At 33.0% G+C, this 24948-nt stretch overlaps 2 protein-coding genes across 5 annotated transcripts; both read right to left on the reverse strand.

Annotated features, from left to right (window-relative positions):
* Positions 1 to 1009: 1009 nt before the first annotated feature.
* On the reverse strand, positions 1010 to 11754 carry LOC110020139 (outer envelope pore protein 24, chloroplastic-like). Its single transcript, XM_020718132.1, has 3 exons — positions 11480 to 11754; positions 9398 to 9775; positions 1010 to 1229 (listed from the first exon to the last, which is right to left on the reverse strand). Exons 1-3 carry the CDS (start codon positions 11675 to 11677, stop codon positions 1149 to 1151), a joined length of 657 nt encoding a protein of 218 aa, XP_020573791.1. The 5' UTR covers positions 11678 to 11754; the 3' UTR covers positions 1010 to 1148.
* A 2160-nt stretch (positions 11755 to 13914) lies between these two features.
* LOC110020256 lies at positions 13915 to 23964 on the reverse strand. Of its 4 annotated transcripts, none has more exons than XM_020718291.1 (3): positions 23845 to 23964; positions 23266 to 23438; positions 13915 to 14751 (listed from the first exon to the last, which is right to left on the reverse strand). In XM_020718291.1, exons 2-3 carry the CDS (start codon positions 23371 to 23373, stop codon positions 14296 to 14298), a joined length of 564 nt encoding a protein of 187 aa, XP_020573950.1. In that variant the 5' UTR covers positions 23374 to 23438; positions 23845 to 23964; the 3' UTR covers positions 13915 to 14295. The 4 variants fall into 4 exon arrangements, with proteins under 4 accessions (XP_020573950.1, XP_020573953.1, XP_020573951.1 ...); XM_020718294.1 differs by lacking the exon at positions 23845 to 23964 and adding an exon at positions 23718 to 23782; XM_020718292.1 differs by lacking the exon at positions 23845 to 23964 and adding an exon at positions 23597 to 23691.
* Positions 23965 to 24948: the final 984 nt, after the last annotated feature.

The following is a 24948-nucleotide window of genomic DNA, read 5'->3' on the forward strand; positions in this document are numbered from 1 at the left end:
TAACAATGTTTCTTGTGCTTTGTATATAATTATCCGAAAAATAAATTAGAGAGAGCCCAACTGAGCAAGCCACCCTAATTATCCAAAAAAATAAAAAAGAAATCAATATATGAATCTGATTTGTAAACAACACACAATTGTATATAATTATCTCAAAAAATTTATTGAGAGTAAAGGCCAAGAAATCACAAGAAGGCCGCATTGGTCACAAAAAAAAAAAAAATTAAAAGCCACAAAAAACTAAATCATGTACCGCAAGAAGCAAGACATAAATGGCAAATCTTCAAACTATAAACTAATTTCAATGCCAATAGTGTAGGGTAAAGATTACCAATGAGAGAATTCCATCAGCGTGGAGTATTCAGAGAGAAGGTAAGAAGGTAGGAGAAGAGAAATGTCACCAAAATCCGAAAAACACAGCTAAGGGGAGAGGAGCTAGGGCAGAGCCAAGCGTGGGGTCGAAGCGCAAAAGGGAGGAGAGGAGAAGCTAGGGTAGGGGTTTGAACAACGAAGATATAACATAAATGAAACGAAGTGCTGCGTCGAGGGCAACCGAGATATTATCAATCAAACAAAACACAACTTTTTTTTCAAACACCAGCTTCTATGTTTTCCCACCGCATCAAAACTAAAATGCTACCACAAACTAGCCTAATTTAATTTCAAAAGAGTAAAAAAAAATGATTGAATCACGTTCAATGCATCTTCGAATATTATTTAAATAAAAATCATATCATATTTAAACAATGATTAAACTATTTCTAAATCGTGATTAAATCTTACCCAAACAAGGTTCGATCAACGTTCAAAGCATCTTAAATAATAATTGACTAATTTTTTAAATAAAAAAACAAACTATATTAAACCAACAATGCAACAAAAATCAAACTATCATGAAAGCCTTTTTAAATAATGCTCTAACAATCACCTAATAGTGGTTGCATTATCTTTGCATAATTATTAAACAATCTTCAAATTCGATCAATATTTCTATTAGATTTTGGTTTTATAATATGATTTCATGCTCATTAATCTAAAAAATTATCTTATTTTGGACAATGCTGATTAAAATATTTCGAAAAAAAAAATCTACAAAACAAAAACACAAATCTCCAGGAAAATCTTCTTCTTCATCTTCATCAGCAATATCATATGCCACAACTCCAAGAACTCTCAGCCGTCAGCTTAGGAAATTCATTCAGTTTCCCCAAGTTGAAACATGCAGAAACCTGAAGATTTCAATAGAAACAAGCAGTCAAAAGACAGAAAATGAACCATTTTATGCGAAGTAATATCCTACAGAGATATATTTAGATATTTGGGTGGTCAATTTCATTACATAAACCATTTTTTTTGTTTTGCAGAACTCACTATTTTTTAACACAGGTATTGTGTGCAGATTTAATTTTTTACCCATTCTCCCCATAGTTCTATAATTTCTTATTTTAAATATAAAAAAGTAATACTTTAAGTCATGATTTCATTAATTTTGCATCTCTTTAATTGTTATGAGTTGTAAAATGTAAAACTGAAGATATCTTCCAAATTCTCATTATTGAAGCTCATTTCCAACCTTTATAGATGTGAGTCAACTCACAATTATTGATATTCTATCAGAAATACAATTAAACTTTCTTCAAGGGTGATTTTAAATCACCTCCTAATAATTTCACTTAAACAGCTAATCTCTAGTGTTGAAAACATTGCACACAATGAGTGTAATTGAATCAAGCTACTTTCGTTGCTAGTAAGATTGATCGTGCTCATCATTGATTTCTCGAAATGTTATTTCTCTTTCTTCTTAGAGATGGCGACAATGAAGTACGACATCAAGAAACTAGAACGGTCTACTCGTTTTGCTTTGTGACAAGTCAAATGAGAGATATCTTGATTCAGTTGGATCTAGAACAGAAGAAAGAGAGATGCCGGAAAAATTATCAGCTGAAGAGAAGTTTCAGATGGACAAAAAAGCAAAATCTCATATTCGTCTACATCTATCAAATGAGATCTTGCAGGACCGATTAAAAGAGAGCGTAGTCGCCAAACTATGGTGACAACTGGAGTCATTATGTATTGGAAAGAGTCTCATAACAAAGTTGTACTTGAAACAAAAATTATACTCCCACCACATGGTAGAAGGCTCAAATATGAACACTCACGTCACCAAATGCAAGAGGATCATCACTTAACTTGAGATGATCAAGGAGAAGAATGATGATTTCCTATTCTTTTTATGACATTATTATACTGATTGATTGAATTATAATATTTTTATAAATTAATGCCTTAAAATTTCTTGTCAAATATATTTATTGCTTAATATATTTGTTTTCAAATATATTTAATTTTTAATATATTTAATACCAAATATATTTGTCGCAAAATATATTCTTTTGTAACTTTATAAATACTCATGGCATTTCACGAGTTCATGGGTTTTTTTGGGCAGGGAGAGAAATTAAAAAAGAAATCAAGACATTTTGTATTCAGCTTAATCGTCAATCACCTTTGAATCAATGAAGTTTTGCTCCAACTTTCCGGTGATTTTTTCTCGATTACGGGTTTTTCAATATAAATTTTGTATTTTGATTGTGTGACGCGCCAAAACTTACCACAAAGTTAATCGGCTGCACAACACAAGTATACGTGTCAAGTAATGTGTTTAAAGAGTACCACATATCAAACCAACAGGAAAAGTGTAGCAATTATTTCAGCAGAAAAATATTTGGTTTTCGAATCCGATGAACCTAGTTTGGCAATTTCACAAAGAAGATTTTAAATCCTAATCCTAAGAAAAAAAGAATAAATTGCAAACAGAAGAAACAGAAGAAACTGGAAAAATCTCAATGGTTCCTCCAAGATTTATAAGGCTCGTGCCTCTGTGATTCGTGGATCATGGTCATCGTGGCTTTCCTAAATGTTTTCTAACGTAATTGTTGTCAATCGAGGATATGTTACTCCTTATGCCTATGTTTAGGTCCAAAGAAACTAAGAAACCATTAAGTCAAGGTTTCCTCAATCCTCATGGCATTCCGCATAATTGTTCCGATCATCTCGAATGATTGCAAAATTCCCCTGAAATATGTCAATTTTCTCGAAATTCTGTGGTTAACCCTTCATTTCCACTACACAACGGTTAGAAGTCATAACTTCATGAAATATTTTAACATCCTAGTTGGCCAGACTAGGAATAAATTAGGTTCTTAGGTTACCAACAACATAGGACATTAAAACACAATAAAATATTACGGGAAAAATATCTCAGAAAACCATGATGAAAAGCACTACCCTTCACAGAGACACAAAAAAGAGTTTAACAATGCATGTTCAAGAAAGACACAGGCACAAAACCCATGCAGATCTTCATTGCAAGAGATAAACAAAAATTAAACTTACAACAAAGGCTTTGTTCTTCACACGAATAGCACCTTTCTCTCTCAAACACAAATCTCTCAAAAAACACTCAAGGACTCGAAGGAAGAAATCACCCCTTTAGGTTTCAATCCAAACAAAGAGGAGAAAAATAAGGAGAGAACTCTCCCTAATCAAAATCTCACCTCTCTTACATCCTACAGCCACCCAAGATCTCATAAATCAGTCCTCAAGAGAATATATATAGATAGTGCTTGACACGAGCAAGAAAATTTTTTCCAAATAAGTTTCAACAGGTTGGGCGCAGCTGCGCCGCGATTCCGGTGTGGGTGCGCCGTGTGTTGGGCAGAGAGAAGTGTGCAGGCGCGCTGGGGACAGAGCGGGTGCTTTACATTTGGCGCGAGTGTGCTAAACAAGGCGTGGGTGCGCCGGGATTAAAGCGGGTGCACCGTATGTGCGGCGTGGGTGCATTAGTCTAGAACCTCTGTATTGTGCTATATTCTGCTTTTTTTCGCTCCAATTTCACGTCCATCCTTTCTCTCGCATAGCCAAGACAAAAATGCCCTTCTCAAGCATGATATTAGTAGAAATGATGTAAAAGCACAGGGAAATGTGCCATAAAAATATCACATATTTAGCTTATATCAAATCCTCCAAACTTGTCTATTACTTGCTCTCGAGTAATCTTTTTGACGTAAACAAATCAATAGATTTGCTTTTATTTTATGAGACTTAATCTAATAATGATGAAAAAGAGAGTTTCATTGAAGTACTGTAATTTCCACCACTAAATTGGGATTTCCTTGCATGATCACACTTTATACTCATCATGTTTTACCTTTTACTAAACATAAAAATTCTTTAATTATTTAAATTGGCGAAACTAAAATCCCTCTTACTTTTCCCAGACAACTTTAAAACCCTTACCTGTTATTTTACCAATGGTTTTTTGCTTAATTGTTATGCATTTATAGAGTTCCAAAAGATTATACTAAGAGTGCACGTAAAACATTTAACATAGGGATAAGTTTAGAAGACCAACTTTTGACTTTAAATGTGTTTAACCTCAAGCTTCTTCTCCAGGTTCTCTTTTTCTTTTCTTTTTATGAGTGCAACTTTTTTTTTTCAATCCTGCGAGAATTACTATATTTGGTTAAACAACAAATTATTATTTTTTACTTTTTTTGCCTTTCAGAGTTTGGGCCTCCTACTCCATCCCTAATCATCTGTCTCTCTACCCCTCAATCTGCTCTTTGGTTCTTAAATAAACTCAGTCAAATTAAGGTTGTCTAAAACCCCTTAGAAGATCACACTTGTTTTCTGAACCTCTTGTTGAGATGGCTAACCCAAACAACCCCACCTCGAAACCAATTAGACAATATGTCAATCCTTCTGTTGAGGAGATCCACACGAGCATAAATTGCCCATCTGTTGAAGCCAATACTTTTTTTTTTCATTTTCTTTTTAAATTTTTTTTGAATTTTTTGCTATCTTTTTCACTTAAGATATTGTAAAAGAGAACAACTCTTTCTTTCTTATTCATCAATTGAAAATATATGATACATAATTATATACACTCCAATCTCTATAGATTAAGAATATTTCTAAGAGAGGAAAAATCCTCTAATCAGGTTACCTAATATAGAAAATACATTTAATAGGTTTCATATGATCAAGCTTCATAATATACAACCATTAGATTTATTATTTCCATAACATATGCAAAGAGAAAAAAGAGACAAAAAGAGCAGGGGGAAATCTTTTCCACTTTTTAGAAAGAAGAAAAAGAAAGCGGTAGAGATAGAGAGGGGAAGTGAGCGAGAGTATTTTTCTTTTATGAGGCACGAGCAGCTCGGATGGTACAACTAGCATGCAAAGGATTCATGATAAGGCAGATGGCGGGATAAGAGGAATTAATATTGGTAAAAAGTTGCTCTTTTTTATAACAATAATATTAATATTAACACAAACATTAAAATTATATCAATTTATATATTTTTAAAATAAGTGGATTGAATATTGATCTGTTTTCATAAATCCTCCTCATTAGCACACCTAGAATTTTATGTTTTCATACCTATAATACATATATATATATATATAATATTATATATATTAGGTATCACTTGTATGGCAACCCAAACAATATAAGTATTATTTCTATTTTTTTTTATATTCCAGATGTGTCGACGTAGTCTGCTTTGAAAATGGGTGACGTTCAAGTCCTTTTGGTCATAATAGAGGTATTTCAAATATAATTTGTGCAACATCATATCCGATGTCCACAATCTTATGTTGTATTTCTTGATAATTGTGATGCTTTAGACACATCAGCGTAATCTGCTTGGCAAATGGGTTGCGTCTTAGAGATTTAAATATGGAGAACATAAATATTTTGAAGAGGTTCAATCATAAACATAGATATACAATATGATAAGTCAAGGAGTTTTATTACACTTTTTTAGAAATATAAAGAGAAAATTTCATTCGGCGGGGCTCACATAAGGAGGAAAATAGACTACCAGCGAAGTTATAGTAAAGAGATTGAAGTACCAACAATAGCACACCAGAAAAAAAGAAGTTTTTAGAAGTTTAAATTAGAATGAAGAAAGGGAATGAGCTTTGAGCAACAACAAGAGCAACTAGAAAGCAACAAGTGCAGTCCAAACTGAAAAAAATATTCCTCCCAGGCATGCCTATTGTTCCTAGAGGCAAAAACTCATTTTCATTGCAGAAGGATCAGTATTTAAAGATGTGTATCTTAGATATACCGACAATTATGATGATTGTTGTTTGAGTTTGAGACAAATTATCATAATTCGTACAAACATAGGTAAACCCTGATGGTAACAAATGGGTGATCATAGAAATGAAGAAATACAACCAAAGGAACATTGAAACACATGATCACTGTTATTTATTTATTGTTTAATCATCTATTATGTAGTATTAATTACTATAGGATTGAAAGGTGCATACTCTAAGAATGGCCCAAAGCATTCTTAAGATATCATGAGTAGTTGTAGAGCTGAATGCCTCTCAAAGAGATTTCTTCAATATTTGCCAAGGATGTTCCTAAGAAGACATTTAAGGACTTTCTTGAAGACATCTACGAGGAAGCTCCGAATACATCTTGAGTTTATCGTAAAAATTTAAATTTTTATGGATGCACGCTTTCCACATGTTAGATATTATGATTTTCAAGGATTGCAATTTTCTCCCATTTTGAAATGTTATAAAATAAAGCAAATAGGGTTTCAAAATGTAAATAATTCATCAGGCAATGATTTCTTCCTATGTTCCTTGGCTTTCATTCATTAAAAACTTGAAATGTCATGTCATTTTGCTCTAGATTACATCAAGAGTTAAAGATAAAAACACGAGCAAACACTTCCTCCACAAAAAAAACTACTGAGGCTGTTCCATAAATGCCAATACAAGCAATGCGGTAAGTGAAGTGTCTCTGGGTGATGCGACAAAGGCACTAACAAAAGAAACCACTGCAATGAAAACTATTGGTCTAATTCTCTTAAAGTGTTCTGATTTTATATCAAAGAAGAGTGTCATGAAAAAAAAAAATTATTATTGTACTTTTGGAGGGTCTCGATCCAGTGATAATGGAACCCGCTACAAATGAAGTTAGTATTGGAGTTGAAGTTACTCAATTGGAAATCGACAAACGAGAAACATTAGCGGGTTTTGTTCTGAAAATAGAGACGATAAACAAAGAACAAGTTTTTGGGGATGGAGGTACACCTTCCGAGTAAAGAGGAACTGCTTCCTCAAGAAACAAAGCCTCTAATCCAAGATATAAAGGCCACGAGTGATTAAAGAAATAACATATATTGCCTAAAGATTTGGAGGGTACACCACTCAATTATTGAAAGGTTGTGTTATAGAAGTTAGGAGTCATATTTTCATGGCCTTGGAATAGGTGTTAAGACATTCCCAATGAAGAAAGCTGAGATAAGCTGTAAAAAGTCAAGACCTGAACACTTTCAAAGAAGTAAATGAGATGGTTGTGAAGTGCAAAGCAGGAGAGGCACCAAAATCCTCCATGGATGATGAAACATAATTTTGTTGTGACGTTTGATGCAAGGGTTATAAAGCCTGGAGTAGAACCACATGCTCTCTTCAGTGATTCCTTAAGTAAGACGACGAAGGCTTGTACCAAAGTCGGAGGAAGCAAGGAAAAATCTTTATAAAGCTCACTAAAGAGTGCAGAAAGTACAAGGCATAATCAATGACTTGAGAGACATAACTGAAGACTTGCATGTGAGCTTGGACACTGACCGAACAATCCTAAACAACCTGACTACTTTAACAAGGTGAAGTCCAAGTAAACTGAACAGATGATTTTTATGATGACTCAGCTCAAGCATTTGAACTCAAGCAATTTTTTAGATCCAGCAATCTTGGAACTCATTGCAAATATCTTGAATGACACTAGGATTTATGTGTCAAGGTATGTTATGTCAAGAAAGATAGAATCACTAAGCACGTTTGAGCCACCTCTAACTCAAGGAGACTAACAATGACCTCGACGGGTCTCTCAACAAGAGCAAGCATGAATATGTTAGCTATGATGACTGCCCAGAGGAGCATGTGGGTCCTTACAGTAGGAGATTTTTGAGAAGTCGAGACGATCCTAGTTATAGTGAAAGTAAAACAAATAGGTAACAAAAAAAGCTATGTGAAAGTACATGTAGCCCATATTTTGACATAAATGAAAGAACGTTTACTTTTAATATGATTGCCAATCTTTTATTTCATTGCAAAAAAATAATATGATCTGATATATTATAAGTCTTGAGAAAATATTTTAGGAGCGTGCAAAGAGCGTTGTATGATCATCCGTTAAGCCAAGATTAGCATTATGCGAGTGTTGGCTCTACTCGATTGATATTTTGAGAGAATTATGTAATCTTTCTCAAGAAATGTTGCTCCGAATAAGAGAATAAAAATCTTCTCAAGAAAAGTTCTTAGGTCTTGAGAGATGATTTTTTATCCTAAGGTATGAGTGCATGTTATTGTTTAAAATAAAAATATTTCATTAGCACAAAATAAAATTGAATTTAAATTAAAAATTAGCTTTTTCAGTGAGTGAAGGGTGAGTCTGACATTTTATAAGCTATGTTATATCGAGAATGGTAATAAATGCAACGTTTCATCTTTCAAGAACTTCCTCCTGATTTATAAGTCTATAGATTATCAAAGTAAACAAAGAAGAGAATGGAGCATACCAGCAAAATAAAAACAAAAATTACAACCATTGTGGCAATGAAGAGGGTTCATAATGCATTAATTTATCATTTAATAGAAAATCTACCATGCCGACAATGGGTAGTTGGCAAAATTGAATTTCAAAATTCTCTATGCACTACCTCACACTAAAATGACCTCAGAGTTAAATAAGGTTGTCTAAACATGAAGAGGAAGATAACATCTCAACTAGAGCTAGGCTAACCTTATTTAAATCCTTAAAAGCTATTTATGTTGTGCATAACAAGCTGTTCATTGTGGATTTAGTTTTTTAAGATCCAAAATAAACAATTAAGAAAAGCTTAAAAGAAAAACAACATTTCTTTGAATAGCGTGTGCATTGTGATTTATTTCAATAAATTGTTTGGCTTTCAAATTGAGTCAAGGCTAAGTTTGCAACTTCTAATTTCTCATTTAAAGCTTTAATGGAAGAATTGCAACTTAAATAAGGATCTTTTGAATAAAAATCATAAACCATTCTTATATAAAGCCTAATCACAACCACTAAATAATTTAACCCAAATATAATCCCAAATAGCATCATGCTCACAATAACTATAGAAAAATGTTATTACTAAAAAAATAAGCAATGTTTTCTCTCCATAATTTATGCCAATTTAGGCATATTAATCTTCTTCTAACTTGATAATTCATACAATACGGGCATAAAACAATAAAAAAAAAGTGAATGCCAATCAAAAAAAGTAATTTTTCATAATATAAAATAAGCAAATCTTTATTTTGTTCAAAGGTAATAATTTACCTTAAAAGACCCATTAACCTTCGACTTTTGTCGCCACTCAATCCCAAGCTCCTTTGATCCTGCATGATAAATAGCCATAAGAGAATCCCTCTCCTCAATCCACCTTGTCACTGCAAACTCCCAAGCATTTTTTGACAAATCTAAACAAGGCTCGACTACAATCTTCTTCGTTAAATCTCCATGAGTGTAGGCATACCTCACCTTCATCACCCCTGAGCAAAACTCATAACCTAACCCAACATTATTTACAATATTGACGTTTGTTGACCCTAAAAGTGTCATCTGGCTATTGCCACTAATAGCGTGGGTGTGGGTGTAGGCCAACCTCATTGCTTGACCCATAAAGGTCACCTCATTAATGAATTTGAAGTCAAAATCCTACAAAGAAAAGAGGATTCTATTAATATTAGAGGTTGTATGATTTCATGTTATGTAGTTGGAGGTTTCATTTACATACTATTATTATTTAGATAATATTTTCATCTATTGAACAAAATTTATTTGTTTCAATATTAAATTGGTCTCATTGGTTGCCTTTATTAGAGAACGTGTTTAAAAAATTGATGATTTCATTCTCAATTATTTTATATTTGAAACCAAAGCATCACATTTGAGAGGTTTTGAAAGTGTTTGTGACATCCAAGGTTAACATTAATTTCTATGAATACCTAACCAAACGACAAGGTCTGGTAAAATCACTATTTTTTGAAGCACACTTCTAACTTCAAGTAACCTAAGAAGCCCAAACCTTAAGACTACTTGGCTCGCTAACAGCTATTATTTAATGTCATGATACTAACACACGTGAGCATATGATCCACTAACACTTGGATTCATAAATCATATTAAAATCTGGTCTTAATGAAATTTAGGAAAAAAAATTATTCAAAAAGTAAAATAAATAGTTATGAAAAGAAAGATCTAAATCACCACTAATTTTTGCTAGATAATACTACATTGCTTAAGTTAATATTAAACCAAACACACTAAATATGATAAATATTAACAAAGTATGAATAATACTAATCTAATATATAACATTATTATTTACATAATATTAAATCAAACAACCTCACTTCACTATTAGTTTGATAAATGTTAATTATTATTCTTGTTGTCAGTTTCTTTTAGTCAACAAACATCTTGACATAAAAATGTTTCTAAATTTAGCGGGCATCTCAATGTCCTCAAAATTATAAAGTATAATTGTGTATTAAAAAATTACTTAGAACATAAAAGTGCAAAACAAGAGCAAAACAACTAACATCTGGCTAATAACATTACATTACATAAAAAAAGACATGAAATAACTCCACTAAATGCAAGCGACAATTAAAAAGCGTAAGGAGAAAAAAATTCTTTCCAGTTTCATTCTTTACATTAAAAAGAGAACGGATTAATCAAAAGTGCACATATTGTATATATTATATCCAATACATTTGATAGATTTTGTAGACATTGTTATGGCTAATATTGAGAAGAGTACAAGTCTTAGCTTGACTCAAAACTAGATTTTATTTCTATGACTCAGAATAGAATAAAATAGAGAGCTTCATATAAGATTTTTAAAAGTATTTCCTGAGCTAACAAAAGTTCAAATAATATAAAAAATAGCAATATTGAATCCATAATTTCAAGCACATCTCAAAATTTATTGAGAATCTGCTTCAAGTAAAGACTCTAGCTTTTAATTTGAAAGTTTCTTCATTCCATCAAGAAAATAAATTTAAAAAAAATGAGAAAAACTTATTCTGAAAATTTTCTTTGTTTTTAATGTTAGGTAAATGAAAAGTTCTCTCTTTTATTATAACTCAATTGATATCATTAAGATATAAATACAAAAATGATAGATTTATAGATATAACTTGTCATTCATGAATAGAGAATATGTTTCACAAAATAAATTTTGAAAAAAAAAAAAATTAAAGAGCTCCAATATGTTTCACAGAATTTCTCTTATTATTTGATGATATCAGAATTGCTCCCAACCCCATTATGACTTATTATTATGTATTTATATTTCTACCAACTAATGAACCTTATATCAAATATAGGAGCTTTAAAAAAAGGGCGAGATTGGACCTTCTTGATAACATAAAAAATGAGAGAGAAGGAGCCGGGCTTGTGGAGGGAGAGGGCGAGTCCGGTGAGAGAGGGAGCAGTGGAGAATGTTGCGTCAGTGAGGGTAGCGCTGAGCTTGAAATCGTCGGAGGTTACGGAGAATGCTGCTGAAGCAGCGCCGCAACGGGCTTCATATCGGCCCTTTACCTTGGCTTTCATTCTCTCCTCTATGTAGCGAGGAACTGACGTTTGAGTAAGATGAGAAGAGCAGGAAGAAGAAGAAGAAGACGCGGAGAGGAAATAAAAGCGGCATGGTTAATAAATCGCAGCGGCGGAAGCAATCGGATTGGTCAGGAGCACGGGAAAGGAGACGAGTGAGGCGCGAAAAACGTGTTATTGGGCGTGGCGTAAACGAGCCCTAAAAGATGAAAGATGAAAATATATTACATCAGTACACGGAACGACATTCACACGGTAAAAAAAACGATCCAATAATATCAAAGAATATTTTTTTCCTATTATTTATGTGTTATTGTGTGTTATTCATGTGTTATTGTGTCCTGAGAATATTATTGGTGTTATAATAACACAATAACACATCAATAACACACAATAACACATGAATTACACAGGGGAGAATATTCCCCCGTGTTACTGCGCCGTTTTTTTCTCCATCGAGAATATTTCCCATGTTATTCAGGTGTTATTATGTCTTATTCATGTGTTATTGTGTCCTGAAAATATTCTTGGTGTTATAATAACACAATAACACATTAATAACATATGAATAACACGCAATAACACATGAATAACATACAATAACACATGAATAACACAAGGGGAATATTCCTCGTGTTACTGTACCGTTTTTTTTTCTATCGCACAAGATGTCGTTGGTTGTGTGATTTCATTGGCTACGCACGTTAATTCTACGTGCGTAGCACTGATATAATATTTTTTCCTAAAAGATACCATTGTTCTTGTCGGGCTAATTTCTATTGTAACACAAAAATTTGTTTCTATTAAGGTCATTTTGTTAGTGGTGTAAATGAGCCCAGTTTGAGCGAGTTCAAACTTGACTTGTAAAAAATATCATTGTTCTTGTTCGGATCGTTTATATATCAAGCTCAAAAATTTATTTATACTTGTTTTGCTCGCCTATGGAGCCGAACACGACTTATTCACCAACATTGAACTATTTTTACAACTCTAATCACATAACAATAAGATGTTAAGGGTAAGATAAGATTTAATCCTGTTTTTTATATTAAATATTCATTTAAATAGAATTTAAAATATTTTTATTCTATTTTTAATTAATAATTTTAATTGATTATACATCTTTGTAGCGTTGTAGTAAATTAAATTATTTAAAAATAATACTCTCTCTATATAGTTATTTCGAGCAAAAACGAGCCGAACACGAACAAATAAAACATTATTCTTGTTCAACTCATTTATATATCGAGCGCAAAAAAAAAAGTTTGTGTTCGGCTCTTTTGCATAACGAACGAATCAAACACAAGTTGTTCACAAACAACGAGCCTTTTTGACAGCCCTAACTAAGGTATGTGAATGATGTACCCGTTAAATAATTCATTAATCCTTTTATAACAACCAAAAGATTCACATGCATACAACTCCATTCTTTTGCATCTACATATCCGAACACCTAAACTTAAGGTTTTACATATATATTTTTGATGTGATATAAATATAAAAAATCAGAATTTAGGCGTTAGAGATGCAAAAACATAATAAATAATTGGTGACATGTTATGTAAATATCCACAATTTATATATATTTGATATGAAAATTTTGTAATTAACTGAAAAAAAACAAAATCTCCCTTTCAAATATACAATGCATGAGAACCGACTCGAAGTTATTAATGTTGTTGAATACAAACGTTTATTATTAAATAAATAATATGTTAATAATTTGACAACATATTTATTTCAAGCATATCTAATCACTTGTTTGATGACTTATTATATACTATTGCATTATTTTTTATTTTGTTTACAATTTATTATACATACAACTATCTATATCTATATATATATAACTTATAAGCATATTACTTCTAACTTCGGCTTCATACTTTCCCAGGCATACAAATAAGTCATAATATTTAAGCATAAACTTTGCTTAAAAATAAAAAGGAAGGAAGATTCATATACATAACAATAAGCATTAACAATACAATAAAAGCGACCAAATAAGCACTACATTGTTAGGAAAAACAATGAAGGAAGAGCTGAATTCAAACTCACCCAAGCAAATAATAATAATAATATAATAATAATAAAACAGTGTTCGGTGGCTCCCTATTAACAAGAACTTATCATAGGATCTACTAAATCCAACCAAATATAACCAAAACAACAATTCTATGAATATATTAAATTTCGGAATTAAGATCGGATTCGTGGATTTAATAAAATCAGCAAAATAAAAAAAAAAAAAAACCAATATCTTCGTAATCACAATTGACATCATGGAAAAATATTACATCATGACTCCTAATGTAGAGCTACATTCTGAGTTTAATGAAATGACGTCACGTGGAGATGACAGAAAAAATTTTTTAAAAAAATTGCGTTAGCGCAGAAAAATATTTCCCCCTGTTATTTCGCATTATTCAAGTGTTATTGTTGTGATATTCATGTGTTATTGTGTTCTGGGAATATTCCCGGTATTATAATAACACAATAACACCTGAAAAACGTGAAATAACACAGGAGGAATGGATCACAGGAAATCGCGTCGCGTATCAGTAGACTCCGAACGTAGCTCTACGTTAAGAGTCCTGATGTAATATTTTTTTCTAACATCATCTATCTAAATAAACTTTAACATCTATGCCATTATCAATCAAAGACTGAACAACGGCCCTAATCTTCCCCTCAAACCTATCCCGTTCCCTGGGCGTGTAACTCGCGGTATACACATCAGCTTCCCTCGCCCCCTCCGCCAGGATCCTCCCGACGGCCAGGCAAGCCGGAATGTCCGATCTCGACTTCAGAACCGCTTTGATGTCCTTGGAGTTCGTCCCCGCAACCGCAACCTGCTTGCTCGTGACTCTGTGGGTGAGCGAGGCGGACACGAATCGCTTCGAGATGAACACGTCCAGGGTGAAGGGTTCCATGTAAGCAATCGTTCGCTGCTTGAATGAGACGTGCTTGTGAAGGTTCTTCGGTTTTTTCTGCTTCTCGTAAGTGTAAGGTCTGCTGTTGTCGTCGTCCACGAAGTCTTCGACGCCGAAGAAGCTGCGGGGATGGGAGAGGGCCTGAACAAAATCGTTCACACATTACACTCATCTTGAAGAAAATTTAAACATATTAGAGACCATATAATTCTAATATATTTGCATATATGACATTTGAACACTGTTATTTAGCTAATGTCATGAACGTATACATGAAAGGATGTATTTAACTTCCTAAAAGCTAATGAGTATGGTATTTTTAATGTGATGTGATGTTATGCATGAAAATATTGAAGTTTAGGTGTGTTAGATATGTAAATACATGAGAATAGTGTGCCACACCATATGTTATGTCGGTGGTGATGAACAAGTCCTAACTGCTATACAAGATTCAGAACATGAAACCTCTAGATATCGTTCTAGGGCTCAACCTAGGATTCTTACGGAATCATCAATGTCGATGGTTCGTATATGAGAAGCGTCAAGATGAGGACCACCGAGGCAAGAGCCACTTAGGCAGGACCTAGATGAGCTCTTGGTCTAGGGCTAGAAGAAGAAGAATGGATGAATCTTACATCCCAAAGTGAAAACCTTCTGAATCATCGGATGAAGGAGCTAGAAGAAGGAGACAAAGGCCGTTGGAGAGCACATTCTCAAGAGAGATTGCGAAGCCGGAGCACCAAGAAAGTTCAAGATTCATTATCTAGAATCTTATAAAGGGAAGTCAAATCATATGCTGATCATGTATTTTCTTTTGAGCCAGCTAGATGTTTATTAAGGGTAAATAAAGCCTTAAAAAATCATTTAATCTCTATGATATTGAAAGAATCAGTTCTGCACTTGTTCAATAACTTACCTGCATCAGGCACTATACCTATCATCAGGTACTACGCCAACAGAAGCCAAGGGTTCTCAAAAGTTCTGGATCAAGTATGTGCACTATTTAATCATCAATGAAAAACTAGTTAGAAGATCGATCGCTTCTATCTACCTCAAATGCGTCAAAGAGAACGAGAAGGCCTAAGTTCTGCAAGAAGTTCATTCAAGAGAGTACGAAAGCCATTTCAGAGGAAGGACCCTTACGAATAGAAATATCAAGCAAGGCTACTATCAATCTACACTCAACAAGACACCAAAGAAATCTCAAAAATGTGTGAGCAATGCCAAAAGTTTTTCGACCTAAAGCAATTTCTTTGTCACCTAAGGAAGCATAAACCAGTGGCAGTTCGAGCTAATGAGAAAATAAAACAGAAATGCATTCAATTTTTGGAAAGAACGAATAAGAAAAATAGACATTCATCTCATACACTTGTTATTCAGGAAGTGACGAATTCAAGGAGTCTCGACAGATAAAATCTAAATAGAATAGCATTCGGATTCAAGGAATGAAAAGTTCTCTCTTTCAGATATCAATGAGTGATAAGCTCAAGACAACGGCCCGAAAGTAATCAAATTACTCAATTCACCTTTTTTAGAGTATGTTTCACCTTTCATATCTTTGTATCTGGAACTATTTATTATTAGAAACATTTTTTAAAAATTTCTTCACAAGTGTCGCATGAATGTTGGATTACATTCCTTATATAGACAACGATGATCGGTAAGCATGGGCAAAATAGTGAAACATTAGAGTTGTATTCCCATCAACAATATTAAAGCGCCTTACTCTCATTTATTATTGTCTATGTAACTGATATTACTTGACCTTTAGATAAGTCACATCCTCAACATGACTTCCCATGCCCGGTATTCAATAAAATAATACGGTCAATCTAAAGGCACAAGATTTTATTCCCTCCATCCCTGACAAGAAGACAAATCAAACCTCACGAGATCAGGCGTTTGGATCATTTTTTGAATTTATGATATACAAAAATTATATCTCATCAATGTTTAAGCAGCAAAACACCCCGACAACAAAAGGCAAGTTCCCTGGTCGCAGGTCAAGCAGTAGCGGATCGACTCTCCCATATGCACAAACACAATAATGATTATCGCAAGAGTCAACCCTATGGCAAGTCTAAACAAGTCCCTCACAACGATAACAAAAAGATTTGCTTAATACGTCTTACAAGAGGCATGATTCGTCTAAGGCGATGACTTAATTAAAAAATCTATACAGAGCTTAGGTATGCCGTAAGACTACAACCGAAGGATGATGGGACATCAATACATATACAATCATGACTAACTAATTCTATTGGGAATGTGATGATGAGATTCACCCCTTATTTCGAAAATAAAGTTCATCATTGTTAGAATTCATTACAGACAAACCACTAAATATAAGAATCATAGTATTACAAAAGAGGCTAATAAAATATCAAAAAAGCTATTTATCCGAAGTATCAACATTCTTATCCTTCTCAAAAAAGTAGGAGAGCATAAAAAACTGATTGAAATCATCCTAAATTGGAGGCAATAATCCTCCACTGACTCATAATTCTCAGCAAGTAACTGCTAAAATCCCAAGATCTTTGTAATCTCAGCAAGAAACTCTTCTTACGTTTTCTGCCCTCTAAAAGTTTCTTTAAATTGACAACTTCCTATCACAACTCATTTATATTGTGGTCTCATCCACTTTGATATTCTCATCAGCTTCCAAAGATTAGGCCTTCAGCGCTAAGGCTTCATTTTCTTTTTTAAGCTTGTTGGAATAGGTCTTTTGATCAGTCAAAGCAACTTAATCTTCATTTGGAGACTTTGGAGCCCAAATAGATGCAGTTCCAATTCAGCATTTTTGATGTCGGTTTCCACACATCTTTGCTTGAGAAGCACGCTTGTAAAAACATTGTCACCGATACTCTTCTTCAATTTATAGAGCATATATTCTTCATGGCTAACTTAAAAGATGGTATTTTTTCTAATAAGGTGCCGATCAATTTCTATGAATTTAGTTCGGTAAGACTGATGATTAATTTGTTGGCATAGTATAACTGCATAATATCAGATTATTTTATTCCCAATTCATTTAGGATAATTTTAATTATAATGGTTGTCCAAGTTTGCGTGTAATTGCTTGAAATTCTGCCACAGCAGTATATCTGGAGGCTACATATTGCTTCTTGTTTTTCTAAGTGTTCAAATGCCCTCCCAAAAACGTGTAATAACCAGCAGTAGTTTTCTATCTAACAGAGATCTTGCTCAGTCAGTATAAGTTTAAACTGCTAAGACGAGACTTCCATCTCTCTTCAGTAAGATTCTTTTGTTTGGGGTTTCTTCGAGAAATTTAAAAAAATTATATGCAGCCTGTTAATGGAGTTCTTTTGAATTATGCATGAATTAAGTTAAGAGCACTTACCGTATAGGCTATATATGGTCTTGTGTGGGTAAGGTAAATAAACTCCCCAATCAGCTTTTAGTGTCCCTCTTTGTCAACTTCTGAAACATTTTCCGCCTCTGAAAATTTATGGCAGTCATCAATTGATATTTGTAAGGGATGCATCCAATCACAGATTTTTTTATTAAATCCAAATTTATTTTAATTGAGAGATGAATATCTTAGCCTATGAATGAGTCACTTCTAATCTGAATAACTATTTGAGCTTTCCGATATCTCTAAATTCAAATTCTCTAGATAACTAGCTTTTCAAATTCTCATTTCTCTAGAAGCATCTATTATCGTAGATATGTCTTCCATATGAATAATTAAAAATATGATTTTACCTTCCATGAATATTTATATGAATAGAGTGTGATATTTGAGACTTTGCTTGAATTCAGCCTTTCTATAGTTCAGTAAACCTCTCAAATCATGCTCTTAGGGATTAATTGGGCCCATACAAAATCTTCTTTAGACTATATATATGGTTAGGATTAAATCTCCAATTAAAATCATGTGGAGGTCCTATATAAGCTTCTTCTAGTTATCCATTAAAAAAATGCATTTTTTATATCTAACTATTGTAAATCAAATGAATGTTGATTGGTACGGACAATAAAAACTGAATGATCTTTAACTTTGTGAATGGTGGAGATGTTTTTCCATAATGAATTCTTGGTCCAAGTATAACCTTTTACAATAATACTAGCTTTATACCTTTATCCCATTTGTATTGTCTATGATAGTAACTACCCACTTGCATCCGATTAAATTATTTCCTTTTGGCAATATACCACCTCCCAAGTTTAGTTTCCTTTTAAAACTTGCATTTTTCTACTCTTTATTCTTAGGTACTTCTTAATATTTTTTGCAATTTTGATATTATCTCAGTGGAAAGGCATTGTGGGAGGAGGAAGGGATGAAAAGAAAAACAAGTTAGGTATTGGGGGTTGGGTGCATTTTTTGTATTCCCCATGCTTAAAACAATAAAAGGCAAATACTATGATGAATTGGAATTACAAGGGTAAAGTCCATATCTTAAGTCAATGATGATTGCTCTTGCACCAATGATGTATTTATAATCTCTTCGAACTTCAACTTTCTTGAACTTCAATGCCATAAATCATGTCTCACCTACAACGCCATGTGGCTGGGTTAATCATGTAGCCCATTGTACAACATAAACCATACCTCACCGCATTATGACATTCACAACCAAAATAACATGAGAAAACCAACAAAAATTAAGGAAAGATGGTTGTTTGCAAACTCTATTAATGTCCATGTCTTGAATCTTCAAGGCATATCATGCATCTCGCCACTGTAGCACATGCTAGGGTGATTCTAGTAGTATTTTTTAAATCGTAAATCATACCTCACCCCACTATAATACCTGCTAGGTTGAGCCTCAAAGACTTGTTGACATAAAAAATCATTAAAGAATTAGGAGAAGGAGCTACCCTTTTTTGCCATCTTCAATGCTTTACAACATTTCCGTACCCAAGAATTCAAAAAAAAAATCCTCAATTATAATTTCACAAACATTGGTGGTACTAAGCTTGTGCTGAACTTTCTGACATAATGAATGCATATATAATGATATCTTTTTATAAAGTTTAAATTCGAAATGATTCTAATCACATTTACATTACCTCATGAAAAATGAGAATCTAGATGTATTCAAATAGAATATGCTCTAATGACCGATTGTATGAAGGCATCCTAAACTTGCCTTATAAAATTTATAGCTCCATGTATTATTTTAATAAGTTGTGAATGAAGAAAAAACTAACATTAAATGTTTAATATTATGGTTTGTGCTTCATTACACAAATTTGGCATGTTTTTACTTATTGCAGCTAATCTGATTGTTTACATTAAAAAATGCTACTCTAATTCTAAAGTGAAGTGGTGACAATTATTTTGTCTGAAAATATAGCTTCCGTTGCACTATTGAGAATAAGAGCCCCATGTGAATAAGCCCCAACCCTCATATAATCTACTATGCAACAAAAAAAATCGACAGATAAGAAATGGGAGCACTTTAATTGCTTAAGCATAATGCTCATCAAGTCTTGAGTGTCTAAAGTAGTATAAGTAGATTCCTTAACTTGATAATGTAGAATAGTTTATGAAGGCCGTTGAAGAAAATCTAACAGAACAATGAGTGGGGCATATATTCATGAAATCGAATGCAATCACTGTGTAAGACACAGACCTTTAGATTAGTTCTAAGTAATGGATCTGTTCTTGATTTTGGAAGCACCTTTTATGTTCAAAGTAATATATAGTAGATGGTAGTTTTAATTTTATTTTCAAAAACTATGGATAACATTCACCGAAGAAATTGTTTGCTGCGGATGGATACATAGATTAGACTCAATTTTATTTCTTATAATGCAATTTTTCTTCTATACAGGGCAATAATAATGGCATTAGGAGGAATCTCATTAAAGAGAACTTCAAGTTTATGACACAAAAGATTAAGCTATATCTCTTTAGAGAGAATAAAAAGATTTATAAATGATTGGACTTTGAAAGATCATGATTCTACTAATTTTGGTGCTTATTTAGAAAGAAGAAAAGGTAAATAAACAATCAAGGCACCTAAAGGTGCTAAACAGATTTTTGAGGTATTGGAAAACATACACTCATATTTGTGGATTATTTTTAGCTCCTTGTTTTAATGGTGAAAAATATTTTATCAGACAAAATGACAATACAATATAAATCATCAAATATGAGCATGAATGGTACTATGGAAAGTACACTGAAAAAAAAAGACAATGAGTGGGTACATTTGCTAACTTTTTTCAAGAAGAAAATATATTTCCTGATAACACAATGTCGGGTACACCATAACAAAATTGATGTTAGGAATGCTTAGTTTTTTGAAAATTGCAAGCTCGGCAGCATTGGTTTCTAGCAAGATGGAACTTCAGTATATTAGGGACTAAAATGATTGAAAGAATAAAGATTTGGAATTAATTGTATTTTGAGATGATCCACCATCACACTTTGAAGGGCTACCAAATCAGGAATCACTACAACGAAAAGAAAAAATTCACATTGGACCTAAAATAAAACATATTTCAATTACAATGGTAGAATTAAGATGATCACCAAAGCATAGAGAATAAACATCTTCTTTATATTACATTGGCTTTCTACAACTGTATGATTTTATTGTTGAGTGAATAATGGTCCTAAGTCATTCTTATAAGTCAACAATGGAGATAAATCTATGTTTTGGCATGATGCAGTGCAAGAAGAAATTGCATCTACAAATAAAAATCAAGTTTGTGACCTAATAAGGATCTAAAGCCATTCGTTGTTATTGGGTCTATAAGACCAAAAGGAGCCCCTCAAGTAATACTAAATGACATAAAGCTAGACTTGTTGCTATGGTTTCACTCAAAAAGTTAAATATAAATTAACATGAAGTTCCTTCTAGATTCCAAGAATAAATCAACAAAGGTAATCATGGCTTTGATACCTTATTTTGACTTATGGCTATATCAAATGGATGTAAAATAGTTTTTTTTATGGTCTTGAAATGATGGTTTTCATGATTTTACTTGAAGTTTTAACATGAAAAAATAATCATTTGATTTGCTATTTACGGAAATCTACAAATAGAATAAAACAAGCCCCTTGTAAATTATACATATAAAACTGTACAATGTTGTCAACTCGCATGATTTTATGGATAATATTTAAAGATCACATATGCAACTTGAAGCAAGCACTTAAGCATTGCAGCACCTTTTGGTGGTGGTGTTAAATTTTTGTTATGAACGCCAATGTTAAGTTTGCTCCTGTTGGAGCACTTTAAGAGATGGGTGACCTCATAAAAATTGTATCCAAGGATAAACTCACAAGACATTTGTGACCCAAATGGCTACACTTAATGAAAAAATAGGGTTATTCTAACTAGTATTAGAGTTAATGGTTTGACTGTGAGTGAGTAGTTCATTGATTTATGGCTCGCATGAGTTTTCGGGTCCGTTTGGGGCAGCTTATAAGTGCGGGCGGTGTTTTCAAAACGCCGTCGTACCGTTTGGTTTGCGCGTTTCGCCAGCTTATCTGAAACTGCGTTTGGGTTTTTACACTAAACGCAGACCGCGGGTGGACCCCTGCGGTCGGCCTGCGGGCCGCATTTCAGGCTAAGCAACTTATCCTGAAACGCACAAGCTGCCCCAAACGGACCCTTCAAGGGACTCCATTATAGTCAAGCAAGATACAAAATGTGACTTCTAAAGTTGCTCATTGTGGTCGAGTAAGCCTTGGGTGCATTATACAAGATCATGTCGTATGGGGGAGATTGTTAAGACAATTGGATTTAGTCCAATATTGGAAAACTGAATAATATGTTAAGTACTGAAAAATATGTTAGGTGTTAAAATACCAAGTGATTGAACTGATTGATATGCTTAAGGTTTTAGGTTCAAAATAGATTCTACCACTAATAAACCAAACCAACATTGTCCCTATTGGCCCACGGTCTAAAAACAAAAGCATAAGTTGTCAAACCATTGTCAACCTAAAAGCTTGAACCCATTGGTGAGGCCAGCAACTTGATATTCCAACACCAAATATTTTTAAACTATTAGATGCAAAATTAAACCCAAATTCTCCTGTACCTTAAAGTACGTCAATAAACAACCTACATAGACTTTTATAATCCAAGAAGCTTTTGAGCATCATCAAATTGCATGCACTAAAAATCCACTTAATTACAATTTTCACCTTCTCCTGAAGCATGCTCAACCATGATCAAAGGTGTCGCAAACCAAGGGAGCCAAAAATCTCTATGAAGAAATTCATCCCAATAAAATCAACTTTTCTACTAATAATTAGTAAGGATGAACCCACAAAAAATTAAAATTGAGCCCAACACACACACAGCCAGACACATTTCAAACGCAAAAGATTAAGATAATGGAAGAGACTCAATCACTACACCAACATCTCTCTTTCAACTATCTCCATTAGTCTAACATGCCTTAACAACCCCCTCTCACTTAAGCACTCTCCATATCGGTTATAAACTTAATGATCCATCCAAAATAAAAAGAAATGGATGCAATTAAAACCAAATAAAAACATGCATAATAAATTAAATAAATAACCAAAAATAAAACTCAGTAGACAAACAAATTGAAAAAAGAAATTACATTATAAGCTAGAAATACGTTGGAGTGGAAATCAATAACACATGCATCATTAAGTAAATGATAGTTAAGTAATCAAGGAAAGGTATATTAACTTACCTTTCCATTATGTAGACTAGTTCTGCAACAATACAAAGAAGAAAGTTTCTTGTAGTTTGAAACTAAGCTCTGTTTCAGCAGTTTGTTGCTCAAGATATTCTTGAACATCTCCAAGATGTCAGGAGATATCAAATAATGTTATCCAGCACGAGTAATTTATTCGCACCGATGACCTGAAAAACTTAGAAAGATTAAAGATCAATAAATCCTGTTAGCTAAGAAAACACGCAGATACACTCAAGTACTCAATCTTAAAAATATAACAACATGCACTTTTTTATTCGGGGAGGGTTTAGAGAGATCTATATGTATATTGAGTATTGTCCCGCACCAAATCAAATTTTTGAGCGGTATTGAAGCTCTCTATCTAATTCCAGCCTCAAATCCCTTTCCTTCCTTCCATTATCTGAAGCCCCACCCAATTTTACACTATATCCAAGCATTTAATAAACCTGTATTGTTTCCTCAAAACCTATCGGTCTGCTCCACACTGCTCTTCTTCTCCGTACACCATGAGAACAATAAAAAAACGCTGTACAGAGAGAGAGAGAGAGAGAGAGAGAGAGAGAGAGATGTTACTTGTAAATCCGACGGTGGCGGTGCCGGCGTGGGCGGCGAGGAATACGGCGGGCCCGTAAACGGCGAGGAGAGACTGGAGTGCGTTTTCCTTGTTTCAGCAGCGAGACACGTAGGGCTCGAGGCGAGGTTATATCATAGTTACACCCTAAAACTAAAACTATTTGTAACTTATAAATATATCAATATAGAAACAAGAAATTTATTAATTATAGGTAGGTTGTAGAGAGATTATAAGAAGTATAATACGGATATAATTCTTTAATATTTTTCTTGTAATTTATCGATGTACGCAGTTCTGTATACGTTATATATACACAAATATTTCTCACTACGAAGGGTGAGCGTTAGTTTGTTCCATGGATGGGTTTGCAAATTCTCAAAAAATGCAATCCAAAATCGAAACCTAAAATCTTAAAAATCAAATAAATTAAAATTTTGATAAAATCAGACCGAGTGAACTAGAATTTAATCGGATTTAAATGGTTCGATTATGAATAAATCAGTGTGTGTGTGTGTGAATCTCATAAATTTCAATTATTTATATTAATGTCAACTTATCAATAGAAGGTATGTTTTACTTTTTAAAAATAAAAATGATAATACTTTTTATATGATACGAAAGATTTGAGTGATATTGATATTAAAAAAATAGATTTTAGATTTTAGATATAAAAATGGGTGTTATGTATGTAAATACCCCTAAAATATAATAAAAATTTTTAATTAAATATCTATTATTTCTATTTATTGGGTTGAATAAAAATTAAAACTGAAGCAATAATCGAAAACCAAATATTAAAATTTTAAAAATTAAAATGTTTTTTATAAGATTTTGACTAATTATTTTGTCAAAATGCAACTAATTGCGGCAATAATTAATCTATTTAAATTGATTTGATGGTGTCACTCAATTCAACCAAGTTAGTTTAAGAGTTAACATGCACTCTTCTTTGTTGCCTGCAGAGAAATTTGTGGCAATAAATCAATAGATTGATATTTTAATTGTATGATTCAAAAAACATATGACCAAAAGACATGTTGAAGAGCAGATATCATAATTTTTACATGGAAAATTCAATAAAATGAAAAATATAAGATTTGACC

The sequence above is a fragment of the Phalaenopsis equestris genome, unplaced genomic scaffold (assembly GCF_001263595.1).
Source record: "Phalaenopsis equestris unplaced genomic scaffold, ASM126359v1 Scaffold000094, whole genome shotgun sequence".
In the NCBI taxonomy this organism is placed as follows: domain Eukaryota; kingdom Viridiplantae; phylum Streptophyta; class Magnoliopsida; order Asparagales; family Orchidaceae; genus Phalaenopsis; species Phalaenopsis equestris.

Bases quoted from the DNA above. Each gene is read 5' to 3' on its own strand.
- LOC110020256 (XM_020718291.1), bottom strand. From the start codon at position 23,373: ATGTTCAAGAATATCTTGAGCAACAAACTGCTGAAACAGAGCTTAGTT. The intron at 14,752-23,265 runs GTAAGTTAATAT...GATTTTGTTCAG, and splicing joins CTAGTCTACATAATGGAAAG to GCCCTCTCCCATCCCCGCAG.
- LOC110020139 (XM_020718132.1), bottom strand. From the start codon at position 11,677: ATGAAAGCCAAGGTAAAGGGCCGATATGAAGCCCGTTGCGGCGCTGCT. The intron at 9,776-11,479 runs GTCCAATCTCGC...TTTTCTTTGTAG, and splicing joins TTTTTTATGTTATCAAGAAG to GATTTTGACTTCAAATTCAT. The intron at 1,230-9,397 runs GTAAATTATTAC...TGAAATCTTCAG, and splicing joins AGGTTAATGGGTCTTTTAAG to GTTTCTGCATGTTTCAACTT.